At 36.9% G+C, this 16,781-nt stretch overlaps 1 protein-coding gene across 1 annotated transcript in view; it reads right to left on the bottom strand.

Annotated features, from left to right (window-relative positions):
• METTL15 (methyltransferase like 15) overlaps positions 1-16,781 on the bottom strand; it is a 141,306-nt gene that overhangs the window by 21,677 nt on the left and 102,848 nt on the right. Inside the window, exon 5 of the mRNA XM_040980019.1 lies at positions 2,866-3,057. Coding sequence (XP_040835953.1) covers positions 2,866-3,057 — 192 coding nt within the window. The remainder of the gene's footprint in view (positions 1-2,865; positions 3,058-16,781) is intronic.

Genomic DNA, 16,781 nt, shown 5'->3' with positions numbered 1-16,781 from the left:
TGAATGAAACAGATTTTTCATTTCAAATAACCACCATTATGATGGCAAGTGGTGACTATTTATAATTCATAAAGTTCAAAGCACCAGGAAGTTATTTCACTATCTTTAATCTAAAAAAGTTACCATTATTGATCCTATACATTTTCTCACAGCTAAAACACTGAAAAATGTTGACATTTAAGTTGCTGAAGTTTAAATTAGTTTCATCTTTTTATTTTTGGAATGGAAGATATGAAGCTTACTGATGAAATTTGAATTAACTTAAGATCTCCAGAACTTAACTAAATCTGAGACAAGTAATCAACTCTGTGTAGACACAAAGAGAACTTTGTCTACACAGATACAACAGGTCAGGTTCCCTCTCAAAAACAAGAACATTACCGGCAGTAATGCATACTATGTCCAATGCTTAACAACACTGGTATACCCACTTATGCCTAATATAGGGTAAAAACCGATAATTCACAAACAATATGAAACAATATGAAACAAACCTGGATAATAATTTCAGTTGCTAAAAAACAAATATCTTCCAGACTTTTGCCCAAAGAGAATAAACTATGATAGCAGAAAAGATAATTATATATTATTTTAGGGAAATACTCCAAAGAAGTCTGATATGTTAACATTTACTTTACATGCTAGGAAACAATTTGTTAATGATAGTTACTACTCATATGTTAAATATACTCTATTAATTGTAGGGGCCACATTGGAGGACTTTAATAAAAATGTGGTAGTTTTAAGACCTGAGGCTCAAACTAGAGAGGAGCTGTATAGAAAATCTGAGTACCTGCTGAAAATGCTGAACTATATCTTGTTAATACACCTATAACTCCAGGAGAAAATCTTATTATTTTCACTCTGTCCCTTGTTCTACCATGTACTTTCCTTTTCATCATTTCTCTTTCTCTCCATCTGTCTCTTGTCAACATTGTTATTCAGATCTTAAGATTACTTTTTTGTCTATTTTGGTTACTTTATATAAACAAGCATCTTAAATGGTAAGCTGAGCCATCTTTGCATGTTATTGGGCTTTGCTTTTTCAGTTTTCACGCTTAAGACATGATCTTTAGTCAGATCAATTTAGATTAGAATTTTGGCTTTCCTAATTAAGATTTTAACTATTGGAGTCTCATTTTTAAAAAATCTGTGTAATGAATGTAACATTAATTATTATTATTTTCAATTTTATGGTACAGTTACATAGGGCCTGGGATTTCCCTATCCCCCTCCAAATTACCAACCTCTGACTGATTTTCTCCATATTATTAGGATAGTATGGTCCTTCATAAGCAGTCATATATCTATCATCTGTTGAAGGTAACATTTTAACTTCAAAGAATTGTTGAAAGAAGCAGAAATACATTTAATTAATAAATGGATATCCACACACACATTTGGGGGTTGATGTTAGGACTATCTCATCTTGTACTACAACTTGGCTTAACTACCGCACATATTTGCAGTTCTGATTTTACTATGTAATTAACATAATTCTAATCCTCTTTCTGAATGCCATATACTTTATTTCAATCTGTTAATATCTTTCAGTAGGTTACAGTTTATGTCATCCCTGAAACTCACTTAAAGATACATTTTCTTAACTCTGAAAGTATCCATTATGTATAAGTTACAGATTAATTACTGGAAGCAATAATCTTGTCAAGATCTTGAGTAGTATCTCAAACTAAAATTTACTTGTAAATCTCTACATTAACAATAAGAGGATTTACTACTCGTGACATTCTTAGGTAATTCTATTTCAGAGGGTATCTTATTTAAGACATGAAGAAAAGATATTTTCGTAATAATTTATTACCCCTGGTAAAGGATCTCTATTTCCAAATACAAGAACAAATTTGCCCTTTACTATTTATCAGTCCCTGAGTCTTTAAAAATTTTTTATTGTATTTCTTTTATACCATTACTCATTCTATGAATGACAAAAATATGTAGAAAAAGTATGAGTTTAAACAACAATAAAGTTCCAGCAAAATAACAGACAATTGAAGTTAACATGTCATGACACAACACTAGGAAAAGGGATATGTGAATAATTATTACAACAAAGTCATTTTTTTATGGGACACATTTCCTAAAAGGAAGAGTAAGCTTTAAAAACAAAGTTGGCCAATCCCTGTTCAGTGCCACTGGTGAGCACAGACACAGGTGCTTTAAATTTATGTTACATAAAAAAGGCACTTTTGATCTATTTCCCTGAATGTAAAATTTTTAATATGTAAGGTAACATGTATAGACCTACTTGAATAACAAAGGACAAAGTTTATTTATTTCCAGCATGGTGAGGAATGAAGAGGAGGTGTAAAATATATCCTATGTATAGTACTAGGCTTAATATAATAGCATAAATTTCCAGTTTCTTTGGAGAGATGCAGCTGAAGTGCTTGTTCGAGAGACCAAACAAATCATACATTACTGACCTCTAGAATACTGCCTTTCTTTGCAGTATTCTCCAAGAATACTTTTGCATAATCCATTCTGCTACTCACAAGAGACCCCATTGTGTATGCATAAAGATGGATCCATTGTTTCATTATCAATGTATTTATCAATATTGCCAGTAGTCTAAATGCCATACTGTATCAGTGAAAATGATAACCAATGTGAAATTTATTTTATTGTTTCAATTAAAGACAGTAATTATTTCTTTAAGAATTCCAAATCCAAAGAAATGCTAAAGTAACATTAGTAGCAAACAAACCTAATGTTTTATGTATGGGTTCTATTACATGAAGGCAGGTGATGGGAGTTCTGCAGCTTAAAAGAAGGAATTGAATTCAGAGTTCCTATCTTTAGAAATTAATTTCTTACCGTGAGCAGAAATGCTTCACCAATACTCACCTGCCACCATCCATTCTCATGTCCAAGGGGCCATCCTTCCGAATGGAAAAACCTCGTTCAGGAGCATCAAGTTGCATGGAGGAACACCCAAGATCCAAAAGAACTCCATCGAAAGTCCCTGGCTGCACTCCAGCTTTCATTAATAAATCTTCTGCTTGGCTGAACTGCCCTAACATTGCTCGGACTTGTTTACTGTGAATGAAACCAAAACATAAAGAAATCATTTGTATTCAAGTACTTGTTACAGTCTGTGATTAATGGAAAGATGCCTAACCCATTATTTGGTGGTTTAATGAACACATTTACTGAGTGTCAACCACACACATAGCATGATACAAAGACATATGGAAAAGGAAGTTGTGCATCTTTGGTTGATTTAGTATAACTGCATTCTTACTAATTAGTAAGATTTATTGTATGTCTGTGCAGGTTTTCAACATACAATTACAGAAAAGTTCTTTATCATGTCAGTCTTTTCATTTTTTAAGTTAAGTTTATGGCGTTATGAAAAAATGACATATTATTATATCAAAAAGATAACTTTAATGAGCAAGTCAATTTGAACATACAAACCAGAAAGCATAGAAAAAGGATATACAGAATATGCATTAAAGCCAATTAATTTCTTCATGCGTTTTCTATAATTTAGCGTAAAGCTGTTATGTAGCTGCAAACTTGAGGAATAAGACTATGATTAAACACAGCTCTTTCTGTAGATGCAGTGACGTAGCTTTCATCAGTGATCAGCGTAACTGGCACTTTTTTTTTTTTTGGAAGGGAATGAGAGGAGAAAAATTGGGCAACATTTTTAAGATCTCACTCCCTCTGTCTATTGTAGGGTAGAGTGAATGGATTTCAACCATGTTGGAGAATTCACATTTATGACATTTATTTGTGTGTTATGTCCTATTTAAGGGGGTAATTTCATAGTGTACCGGTAATTTATTTTTAAATCATTATGAAAAATATATTAATATTTACTAACAAATATCCGTTGGATACCTGATATGTCAATAGTTATTTTGAATAAAATATAAACATAAAATATAATAAAATATAAACATATAAAGATTAATATAGTATGGTTTTTTGAGCTTTGCATTAAGAGAAAGAAATGTATAAATAATTAGTTTACAAAGCCATATGGTAGAAACTATTAAAGAGAGGAACAAATTGTCCTATTTGTATTTGGAAAATAGTTAGCCATCCAGCTCCCTATTTGTGGACTGGGAAAGCAGTTCAGGATGCCAAAAGCCCTGGGACCCTGTAATTGTATGGGGGACCTGCAAGAAGCTACTGGCTCCTGTTTTTGGGTCAGTTCAGCTCTGGTCAATACAGCCACATGGGGAAGGAAGCTGCAGATAGGAGATTTTTCTGCCTCTCCTTCTCTGTAAATCTGACTTTTCAATAAAAATAAATAAATCTTAAAAAAAAAAACCCTAAATTTTCACCACTCAGAAATATAGAACCCATAAGTATTTAAAGGTACATGAAAGTAGAAAAATAGCTCATATGCAGGGGTGTAAGACCAACCATGCAAAATTATGAAGAACTGATTACACCAAATATAAGCTTAAACACAGAATTTAACTGGAGATTCCTAATAGGGGCATAACTAGACAGCCCATAAACATTTAGAAATCAAGTACTGTATTTCTGAAAAACACTTAAGAAAAAAGAAATAGAAATTAGAACATTGTTTAAAGTGAACAATAAAAGTATATTACCATCCAATGAAAATGCAGCATGCAAAACAACAGGGTAAGGGGAGATATTTATGATAAAATTACAAAATATTAAAGAAGTAAGATATCAAAAACTAAAAAAATTCATGTTTGTAGACTACAGAATTGTCATAAAAATTCATATTATTGAAGCCAATTTACTGATTCAGTGCAATGCCAAATAAAATACATGACATTCTTCTCAGAACTAGAAAAATGATGCTAAAATTAATATGGATCATAAGACATTTTGAATAGCTAAAGCATTCTTAAACAATCGAAACAAAGTTCAAGGCATTAGAATAACAGACTTCAAGATATATTACAGGACAGATGTAATCAAAACAGTTTGATATTTGCACATAAAAGAAAATTAATGGAACAGAATGGAAATATCAGAAATGAACACAAAATCTGCAGCCAACAAACACTGAGAAGTGGATGGAGATCAATCCAGAGAACAAGGACAATCGCCTCAAAGAACGGTGCTATGAAAATCAGATCTACACATCTAGAAGCATACAACAAGATTCTTTTACATGAAAATCAACTTTAGATGATTCAAGGATCTAAATTTATGACTAGACACCATAAAATTCTTAGCAAAAAATCAGAGAAACACTTCAAGACACAGGTACAGGCAGAGAATTACAGGGAAGGCCATAGAGCACAGGCAATAAAAGCAAAAAAAACAAATGGATTACATCAGGTTAAGAAACTGCAATAAAATGGAAAGGCTACTGACAGAATGGGAGAACATATTTACAAAACATGCAAATTATAAATGAATAATATTCAGGATCTATAAAGAATGTAAGAAACTCAACAATCCCAAAACAAAAAACCTCATTAAGAAATGGGCAAAGGGCCTGGCACAGTGGTGGTTAAGGTCCTCACCTTGCCTTGCACGCCCAGATCCCATATGGGTGTCGGTTCTAATCCCAGCGGCCCCACTTCCCATCCAGCTCCCTGCTTGTGACCTGGGAAAGCAGTCGAGGACAGCCCAAAGCCTTGGGACCCTGCACCTATGTGGAAGACCTGGAAAAGCTCCTGGCTCCTGGCTTCAGATTGTCACAGTACCAGCCGTTGCACTCACTTGGGGAGTGAATCATTGGACAGAAAATCTTTCTCTTTGTATCTCCTCCTCCATATATATCTGACGTTGCAATAAAAATACATAAATCTTAAAAAAAAATGGGCAAGAACTGCTCCTACTGGTGAGTATAAGTGAATACTGTAACCAGGGGCTGACAAGACTTGGCAAGACTACAATACCTGTTGGCCTACATGTGAACAGGAGTAGGGGGAGAGTCAGGCTGGGCTAGCTGACTAGATCCACTGGTGAAGGTATGAGCCAGAGTAATGGGAGGTTGATTGGACTTTGCCACAGCATCAGCTGGCAAGTGCTGGGGCAGGGAGCAAGTCCTGTCAAGTTATACCACAGAATTACTTGCAGAGTGCAAGATTCGGGACTAAGAGAGGGCCCAGTAGGGCACCTTTCTGATGGGCTGCAACTCCCATTAATGAGCATGAGAACCAGGGCTGAGGACAGGATTGGCTAGACATGAGGTGGCACCCACAAGCATGATCATGGACTGGACAGTGGGGTCAGATGTATTGAATCAGGCTTCAATGCCCGTTGACATGTATGAGAGCTAAATGGGAAGTGGGACAGACTGTAGCAGTCTGCTGCACATATTGGCAAGCACAGGAACCAGGGATGGGGCAGGTGTGTTGGGGGTTATTGGGGAATGCTCCAATTAGGTTCTAATTCCCACTGGTGTACCTGAGGGCTGAGTGTGTGGTGGGCAGAGTTAGGCTGGGTTGCAGCAGTGATTTACATAAGAGATGGGGCTGCAGATAAAACTGATCCAGCAATTGCAGCTACCAATGTGATATAGGCTGTCGTGGGTGATGAACTGAGCCAGACCCCATAGTGACAAGCACACACACATGAATCAGGTCTAGGATCACTTCAGGAAACATTTCTTTGGGGATCAGCCCAACCGAACCTCTGGACTCAGCACTCCAACCATGGGGAGAATCATAGGATCTGTGTTCTAACTGTGGAGTACGTGCATAAGAACTGAGCCTCCTCAGTGGAAAAGACGGAGTAGAGGATGTCAGGCCCAAATGTACATGGAGGATATGGTAGCCCATGGGGACCCGCAGAGGACATGTGGTAGCAGTACAGAGAAAGGAGGACAGAACAAATGGGTCAACTACCCCAGCCAAATGTTGGCGCAAATATCCGGGCAAATGGAGACTCTAAAGTAGACTATAGCAGCCAATGGACTTTGGAAGAATTTCCTCATCCTTGGAGCAGCAAGATGGACAGCATTTCAGAACTAATGAAACCATCTGGGGCAGAACCCATGCTCCATATCGGGGACCATGGCATGATATCAGTTGGCCATTCCCAATTCCTAGTTTCTGCTGGGAGTCTGGGTGCAGCTTCCCTCCCTGTCTTCCTTCTTCTCCCAGATACAGGAAGAAAAAAGGGAAATTTTGGAAACAATAGTTTCACCCACTTTCACCTAGTGCTCAAAGCTTCCCACCCTGGTCAACTATGTAAACTTCATCAAAAATAAAATTTATATTTAAAAAATGGGCAAAGGACAGGAATATGCATTTTTCAAAGGATAAAATAACAATGACGTACAAACACATAAAAAATGCTCAGAATCGGGCCCGGCGCGGTGGCGCAAGTGGTTAAAGGTCCTCGCCTTGCACGCCCGGGATCCCATATGGGTGCCAGTTCTAATCCCGGCAGCCCCGCTTCCCTTCCAGCTCCCTGCCTGTGGCCTGGGAAAGCAGTCGAGGACTGCCCAAAGCTTTGGGACCCTGCACCCGCGTGGGAGACCCGGAAGTGGCTCCTGGCTTCGGATCGACATAGTATCGGCCATTGTGCTCACTTGGGGAGTGAATCATTGGACGGAAGATCTTCCTCTCTGTCTCTCCTCTCTGTATATCCGCCTTTGCAATAAAAAAATAATAAAAATAAATCTTTAAAACAAAAAAAAATGCTCAGAATCAGTAATTATCTGGTAAATGCCAATAATATCCATAGTGAGGTTTTACTTGAACTCAATTATAATGGTTATCATTCAAAAATCAGGAAACAATAAATACTGATAAGGACATGGGAGAAAAGGTATTATCCACTATTGGTGTAAATATAAAATATACTCAGATCCCTCAGAGACCTGAAAATCATATCTATAGTATGACCCAGTCATCTCACTCTGGGAATTTATTCATATTCAAATGAAATGGAAGCATTTGATTGAGATACTTGTGCATCCATGTTTACAGCAGTTCAACTCACAACAGCTGAAATGGAATCAATCTAGATGACCATTAACAGATGAATATATTTACAAAATGTGTGAGATATATATGTGTGTGTATATAAATTTTTCCATTACATATATATATATAGTATTCCACATTTTATATATATATAGTATTCCACATTTTTAAATTCAATCATCTATTGCTGTGTGTGTAACACACACTATGGAATACTACTCAGCTATAAAAAAGAATGAAATCCTATTGTTTGCAGCAAAATGGGTACAACTGGAAACGATTATGATCAGTGAAATAACCCAGTCTCAAAAAATACAAGCTTTTGGGCCCGGCAGTGTGGTCTAGTGGCTAAAGTCCTTTCCTTGAACTTGCCAGAATCCCATATGGGTGCCGGTTCTAATTCCGGCAGCTCCACTTCCCATCCAGCTCCCGGATTGTGGCCTGGGAAAGCAGTCGAGGACGGTCCAAGGCTTTGGGATCCTGCACCCGCGTGGGAGACCTGGAGGAAGTTCCTGGTACCTAGCTTCGGATCAGCGCAGCACTGGCTATTGCGCTCACTTGGGAAGTGAATCATCGGACGGAAGATCTTCCTTTCTGTCTTTCCTCCTCTGTGTATATCTGACTTTGTAATAAAAATAAATCAATCTTAAAAAAAAGACAAACTTTTATCTGTGATAACATAGAAAATTATAATATATATGCATAAAATTGACATTTTGAAGGTGATAATGTTGAGATAGAATCAATGATCTATGTATTCATTTTCATAAATCAAGAAAATGCCAAATTTAATTCCAAAGTGAGGAGGAAAATTAAACAGAAGGACAAAGTTTTCAAGCAGGAAATGAGACACGCAATAGAAAGAAATAACAAAAGTGGATTCTCTGAAGCACTAGCAAAATTCATTAACAACTTGTAAGGATGATCAAAAGAAAAGAGAATGCACAAATTGCCAATATGAGAATGAAAAGAAAGAAGTTATTAGAGATCCAACAGGAATTAAAAGCATGAGAGCATCACTAGCAACTTTATACCAGTGATTCTAAAATTGATTGAAAAAATTCTTGGAAAGCTATAACATGTTAAAATGACGTAAGAAGAAATGTGTTGCCCTAAAATCATTGGAGAAAGTAAGTATTTTAGCATAAACAAAAGACCCAGATGACTTCATCATGTATTCTTCAAATATTTAAAATCACCAATATTATAAACAAAAGGATATCAATCCATACATTTTTCCACAGAACAAAGTGAGCAAACCATTTAAAAAAACAATTCACAAAGCTAATTTAACCATGATACAAAGACATTACAACAACAAAACAAGTAAATGTTAATCTATCTCATGTACAAAGTGATGAAGTTACACAAATTAAGAAAGAATGAGTAGGCCAAACCTGGCTACATGGACTACACACCCCCCGTTTTCTTTTTATTATCTTCAGTATCTAGACAAGTGTGCTCAGAAAACTTTTTTTTTAATGATATAGTAACAATAACATTGAGAAGCATCAAAAAATTTTAATAGGTATCAAAGATGAGAACATTAAGTAATAACTAATTTAACCATTTTTAAAAATTTAACCTTCTCATGCCACATTATTGAATGTAATGAAAGTGCTCAGGAGAAGATGTAAGATACGCAGTATACAAAAATACATGCTTCAAAACAGCAAATAGATCCTGGTTTCTATTTCCATAGCTTTACTGAAAATAATCACTAACGGGTATTATTTTAGACAGTTATCTTTCAAACTTCTAAGAGGTAAAAGAAGTTTTATGGATTACCTTATAAATATAGTGAATTAGTTTAAACGTATATTTGAAATTTTTGTTCATATTTTCCCACCCAATCACAGAATTTTTTAATACAAAGAAAAACTACTATCATGTTCTATAAACACAAAAAATAAAATTCATAATTCATAGCAATTAAGACAAATGAATTCATTTAATACCTAGTGAAGAAAAAAAAATTAATGTTTTTCTTTGAGAAATGATTACTATAATCTTCACACTGTTTCAACAGAGAATATTCTTTTTTTTTCTTCTGGAATATTCTTCTTAGAAAAAATATGTTTCGTTTCATATGTAGAAAGCTTTATTTATAGTCCATTTTTCTCTAAATAAAAATTATCAAACAGTTTGCAAAGTGACCTTTCAAAAGTTCCTTTCATGATCTGTAATGTTTGGTTCCTGTGTGCAAGATAACTTCGCTCTCTTCAAAGTACTGTCCCCTTCCCTCATTTTTATTATGCTTTTACATTTAAAAAATATTTATTTTATTTGAAAATCAGGAATATACAGAAAGGAAGACAGAAACAGAAGCACACATACACACACACACACACACAGCTGGTTCACATTCCAGATGACCACAATGGCAAGGGTGATAGAGACAGAAGCCTGGAACCACGAAAGCTTCTTATGTGGGGCAATACCAAGAACTTGGACCATCTTCTGTTGCTTTCCCAGATTATGAGCAGGAAGTTAGATCAGAAGTGTGACAGCCACATCACCAGAGTTGTAGACAGCGACTTTACTTGCTATACCACAATGGTGGGCCTTTATCCATGTTTATAAAAAGGTGAATTTGACAATTAGAGTAAGAAGTGAAGCATCACTTTACAGTTCTTACATATTTTAAGTTTAGATGAATTAAATATCTAAGTAACTACCACATATACACACTGACAAACAGCCCACTGATTGTATTATTTATTTAGGAAATTCCATCAAAACTTAATCTTCAATAGTCATAAATGCTTGGCAATGCTGAATCTGGTCTGAATCAGGGTTTGACTTCAGGTCTGAAGAGTTCAGATCATTTAATTGGGTAGCAATTAATTTACTAATTTAAGGTGACATTCACAATCATCTAAGGAATGTATAAAAATTAGGAATGTTTTGCCATGGACCCAGAGAATCAACATCAAGTGATACAAGCTATATTTGTGGGACTTCCTGAGAACCTCCCAATTTACAGACTGTTCTTCAGTAACAGGCAGTAGGTATGGTTAAAAATAAGAGTTTTAGATACATCTTATAAAGATTATGAAGGATAGTAAGCTCTTGAGCATATGATAGCTTTTACAAATCAAGCATGCACATAAAGTAAGTGAGCAGGAAAAGCTAAGTTAAGGGGCTGAGGTTGTGGTGTAGTGAGTTAAGCATCCGCCTGCAATGCAGGAATGCACAATGAGTGTGATTGAAGCACTTGCTGTCTCACTGCTGATCCAATTCACTGTTAATACACCTGGGAAAACAACAGAAAATGGCCCCTAGTGCTCCTTTACTCATGTGGAAGAACTGGATGAGGTTGCTGGTTCCTGACTTCTGTCTGGCCGGGCCCTAGCTGTTAAGGCCATTTCATTAGTGAACCAGTGATAAAAGTGCTCTCAGTGGAGACCTGAGGTTGACTTTATCAGCCAATGGACATTGGGAGGGCTGCATCATCCTAGGATCGATGAAACGGACAGCATTTCAGAACTATCCAAACCACTCGGGCTGAACCCTCAGATTATGCATACATTGGGACCCTGGGTTGATGTCAGATGGCGGTTCCTAATACCTGGGCACTGGGAAATTTGGAAAGTCATGTATGGCTCCCTCTTTATTTTACCCATTCCCCAAAAACAGTGAGTTCACCTAATTGTCTGTAATCCTGCCCACCTTGATCAACTATATAATCACTATAAAAAATAAAACAATTATTAAAAAATAAATAAAAGATAAAAAAACTAAAAAAACCTAAAACATAAACTGAAAAAAAAAAAGGCTTCCCTCTGTGCAATTCTGCTTTTCAAATAAACAAACCTTAAAAAACATAAAACATTATGGCAATGGATAATGATTGTCACATACTGAGGCATGGGAAGCAGATATACATGTCAGGCACCTCTCAAAGAGAATACAATTCCCCTTACTGAAAGCGAGTGAGAGCTAGAATCAAGATGGCAGAATAGGGTAAGGACACGTTTACACATATGTAGAAATACTAGCCAGTGAAACAAAGAGGGTACATTCCAAGAAACAGGAAAGGACAGAACAACAGCAGAGGGACACCTGGAGACTGCGAAAGAGAAGAAAGCAGCGAAAACAATGGTGTGGGGTTTCAGTGAGTGATATCCCAGCCGCATTCAGCAAACAGCGATCTGAACTCCACAAACAGCCAGAACACCAAGTTCCAACAGATCCATCCTGCTGCTCTGCTTGATTTGACCAGGAGCAGAGAGAGAGAGCAGCACACCCCATGGACAGTGTGGAAACAGGATGGATTTCACAGCCCAGTCCGCCTCCTAGAGACAAATTAGGCACTATTTCGCTTAAGGAGACAAAGGTTATGGGGCAGTACCTTGCATGCATGGAGCTGGGAGTGAACTCAATTCTGACTCACTGAACTGCAACAAAGTGATACCTTACAGGTTCCACCCAAGACGGGTCCGGGTAGAACTCAGACCCGCTGGCTAGCAGATCAAGAACTCTAATAGTGACACATGAGGCGCCATTTTTTGCAGTGTGGCAAACAATAAGACTGCAGGGGACAACAGTGAGCTGCGCATGTGCAGAGCTCAGCAAGAACTCAGAACTCATTGCATTGTGCTGGTCCCACAGGGAAATAATACCGACTACAGCATCATACGGGTCAAAATAGATCCGTGTGGCACTCAAAACAGCCAACAGCTTCTGGAGAGATCAGCAATAACAAAAACCTAGCTATATAGGACACCTGGTGTCTCTCTAATCCTGGGAAATGCTCCAACTGGAAGTGAGAGAAAGGTCATACAGACAACTGTGCACCCTCAGCACAGTACCACAGGAGGTAGAGACTGGTGAGCCAGAAGCTGAGTCTACAGAGACCATTGTGGTAACCTAGACCTGGAACTCACTAGAAAGAGTGGCACAATGACTGTAAACAAAGAGCTGTGTACCAACCACAATAAGTGAAATCAAACTGTAGACCTGTGGGTGACAGAGCTTACAAACCTGACTCAAGAAGATCCTGATAACTAGAAGTACAGTGACCAAGAACAAAAGACGGCACAAAGGCAAAATGAATATTAATGATGACTCCCATGTAAAGGAACAAAACCCTCTGCCAACTTCAGAGTTGACATCAAGAAAATTGAGAAGACATCAAGAAAATGGGGGATACAGATCAAAACACTTGTTATAAAACATCTTATCAATAACAAGAAGTACATAATGCAGGCATTCAAGGAATTCAAGGAATATGTCACACTGGAAATGAATCAAATGAAAGTGATATATCAGAAATGAAGAATAACATGGAGAAAATTAAAGGTATAGTGGAGAGTCTACAAATAGAATGAAGGAGGCAGAAGAAAGAATCTCAGAATTGGAAGATATTTCCTGTCACCAGGGGGAAACAAACAAAAAGCTAGAAGCAGAGCTGGATCAGGCTAAAAAAAAGTATTCAAGAATTGAAAGACACTATTAAAAGGCCAAATATAAGAGTTATGGGAGTCCCAAATGGTACAGAAAGAGAATCTGGGTTCAAAAATGTACTGAATTAAATAATAAGGGAAAATTTCCCTAACCTAGAGAAAGAATTGGGAAGCAACATCCAGTAGGGGCACAGAATTCCCAAAAGGCTTAATCAAAAACAATCTTCACCACAACATGATGATCAATCTTTCTTCAACTGAATATAAGGAAAGGATTCTTAAATGTGCATGTGAAAAAAAAAATCAACTTTCATATGAGGGAATGCCAATTAATTTCACAGGAGACCTCTCACAGGAAACTCTACAGGCCAGAAAAGAATGGAGTGACATATCCTAGATTCTAAAGGCAAAAAAAATTTGTCAACCCAGGATAATGTACCCAGCAAAGCTTTCCTTTGTCTTTGAAAACAAAGTAAAATTTTTCCACAGTGAAGAAAAGTTAAAATATACCTTTTCCAAACCTGCCCTACAACTTATACTTAAAGATATTCTCTTGACAGAGAGAAGGAATAGTACCCACCAAAACCAAAGGCAAATGAAAATAACATCCCAGTACAATAACAACAGAATAAATCAATGAACAACCCATTACTGAAATGGCAGAACCAAATTATCACCATTACCAAATTAGCAGCATTATTTCCATTAATCCTGAATGTAAATGACTTAAACTCATCAATCAAACGTCATAGAGTAGTAGATTGGAAATATAAGCAAAACCATTTATTAGTTGCCTACAGGAGACACATTTCACCAGCAAAGATCAGTGGAAACTATATATCATGGATTTTGATTTTTTTTTGTTAGTTTCACCTCTTCAAAACACTTTCTTCTGATTAAATTCTTCAATGACTCATAGATCATACAGTAGCCTCATTTTTTTCAAGAAGCTGCTTGATTTTCATTTTTTCAGCGACACATTAGTGATTCAATAGCATGTTATTTAACTTCATGGTGTTGTTAATTTTTTTTTCCTTCCTGTTATTTTGTGTTAGGGCTTTTCATTTAAGTAGGTGTATAGTAAACGTGTAATGGAGACTGTCATATCCAGATGTGAGGATACAGTGCAGTATGCATCTCTGCTTCCAGATCAAAGATGGACTCCCAAGGAAACTGTTTACGATGTATTGACAATGGGATTCTGGACTCTCTGCCATTGTCCATGCCTGCAATGATGGACATATGACTGTATATGAAGAGCTTTACTATAGTAATGATATAGGGGAACTCAGTGAAGGGGGAAGGCATAGGGCAGGGAATAAGGGAAATCCCAGGGCCTATGGAACTGTATGATAAAATGATAATAATAAAAAGAAGTAAATTTTTTTAAAAAAGTGAGTAATTTTATTGATGTAAGCCTGCACTTTTACAGGAGCTATACTTTAATGTTAGTGTATAAGTATGAAATGATCATGTCTACACTGATAGTTACTGATCAACTTAAAATTCAATTTAAACTGCCATCTTTAATAAAGAAAAAAAAATTCACAAATCAAGCATCTAAATAATGAAGGAAGCTCTATAAGAGAAGCTGACAGTGCTTTTCAAATGAAGAGACTGTCACTATCCAAAGTTACTACTCATAAAGTCTGGTGTTTGAATTCTAAAAGCATTGAACATTTTTATTTTATTACATATATTCATTTTAATATAAAATATTTAATCAAATTGATGCTGTAGAAAGATATACCATGTTTGCCTATAACCTTAAATATTTACTGCCAATGATGCCTACAAGTATACTGAAATTGTCCCAATTAGGAAAATAAGGCATGCAAACATTTTCAACTGATGGTGGTTATCGTTAACTTCAAAATTTAGTGTGGTTATTATACTAAATAACAAGAAAGGTAGGGGAATATATTTAATGGCTTTAGGAAAAAGAAAAGTTTTTTTCACACCTCTGATAAAATTTCATTAAAAGTTAAAATCGGTATTTTCGTTTAAGTTCAGTGCAAGTAAGAAAAAATCCATTCCTGCTTTAAATGCAAATTAATTAACAAGGTGAGCCTCAGAACATTCCTTTTAACCACACTATTTTGCAGGCACTTCTCTTGGAATGGGCTTTTCTATACTTTCCAGTTGCTGAGTTTCATTCTGGGGTCCGCTTGTATTTATTTCTCATGTTAAATGAATAGGAAATTGAAATTAGCATGAAATAGTGCCTGAAACCAAGCATGAGGTTACTATGTACATATGTGTACGAATAGATCTATCTACATTACATCTAGCTCTTTATATCTTCATTTCAAATCTTTTGCTCCCCAGCTGTAGACAACTGCATAGCATGCCTTGTCCCTAGGCAACACTGCTGAGGGAAAAGAAGCCAATAGCTGTTGGGCACTCTGTACCTGGTTAATGCCAACTCTGTTAATTATACCAGTGTGTCAACATAGTTACCTATTCTATTTTATTTTAAAGATATACAGGGAACTCTGTGCTATCACGGGGAGGGGGAGACACCTCGCCTGGACATGCCACTCCATATCCTAGGCAGGTTGCACATCATGCAGGCAAGGGCTGCGGATTACCCAGAGAAGGAAAACTGGGGTTGTGTTGGGGTAGGGGCTGTTGCAGGCATGCTTGACGAGGTAGTTCAGAGGAGAGGGAAACTGAAGGCATATCTGCATCAAGTCAAAGCACCTACCATGTTGGAGACATGGGCTGGGTGAAGTGGTATCACCGGCTGTCTGCCAACACATGCAAAAGCTGGGTTTGGGGGAATGCCTGGTTGAACAAGCCTGTAGTGCCTGCCCGCGAGTGTCAGGACAGGGGGATGGGCCACAACAGGCGGTGACACGGGGCACCCACTGGAACACAAGAGAACAAGATATGGGGGTGGATTCTGTAGCAAACTTTTGGGCTTGCCACTGTGGGACTGCAGCACCCAAGGTTTGTGCAAGAGCAGATTTACTCAACCTAGCAATGAAACTGACAATGTCTCAGAATTATTAAAACCACTCAAGTAACACCCTTGAGAAACTCCTATGCTGGCACCTCTAAGGCATCATCAAATGACTGTCCTTCATCCCCAGGTGTTGATGTAATTTAACAGAAAGGAGCAGTTCCTCCTCTGTCTCCACCAGGGCACACAGGAGGAAAAAAAAAAAAAAGAACTGAAACATTTGTCCCACCCACATTCCTCCATACTTAGACCCTGCCAGCTTAATCTGAGACCCTCTTAACTATGTAAACAATATTAAATGTCAAAAAAAAAAAAGAAAGAAATTATTTTGCAAAAGATGAACTGGAAGATTTGGTTTGAATTTGTGTATTTTTCTCATGCAAAGATGATACTTAAGATCTGATTTTATTTTGATTAGGTTAATGTGCCATATGATTCATTATTTCTGAGCTGCAACATTTCAGTTCTGACACACCCAAAAGATACTTTGAATGATTTTAAGATTTT

Source organism: Ochotona curzoniae, unplaced genomic scaffold, assembly GCF_017591425.1.
Source record: "Ochotona curzoniae isolate NIBS_2020 unplaced genomic scaffold, NIBS_Ocur_1.0 contig_3432, whole genome shotgun sequence".
NCBI classification, from domain to species: domain Eukaryota; kingdom Metazoa; phylum Chordata; class Mammalia; order Lagomorpha; family Ochotonidae; genus Ochotona; species Ochotona curzoniae.
This window is presented reverse-complemented; position numbering and strand designations above follow the sequence as displayed.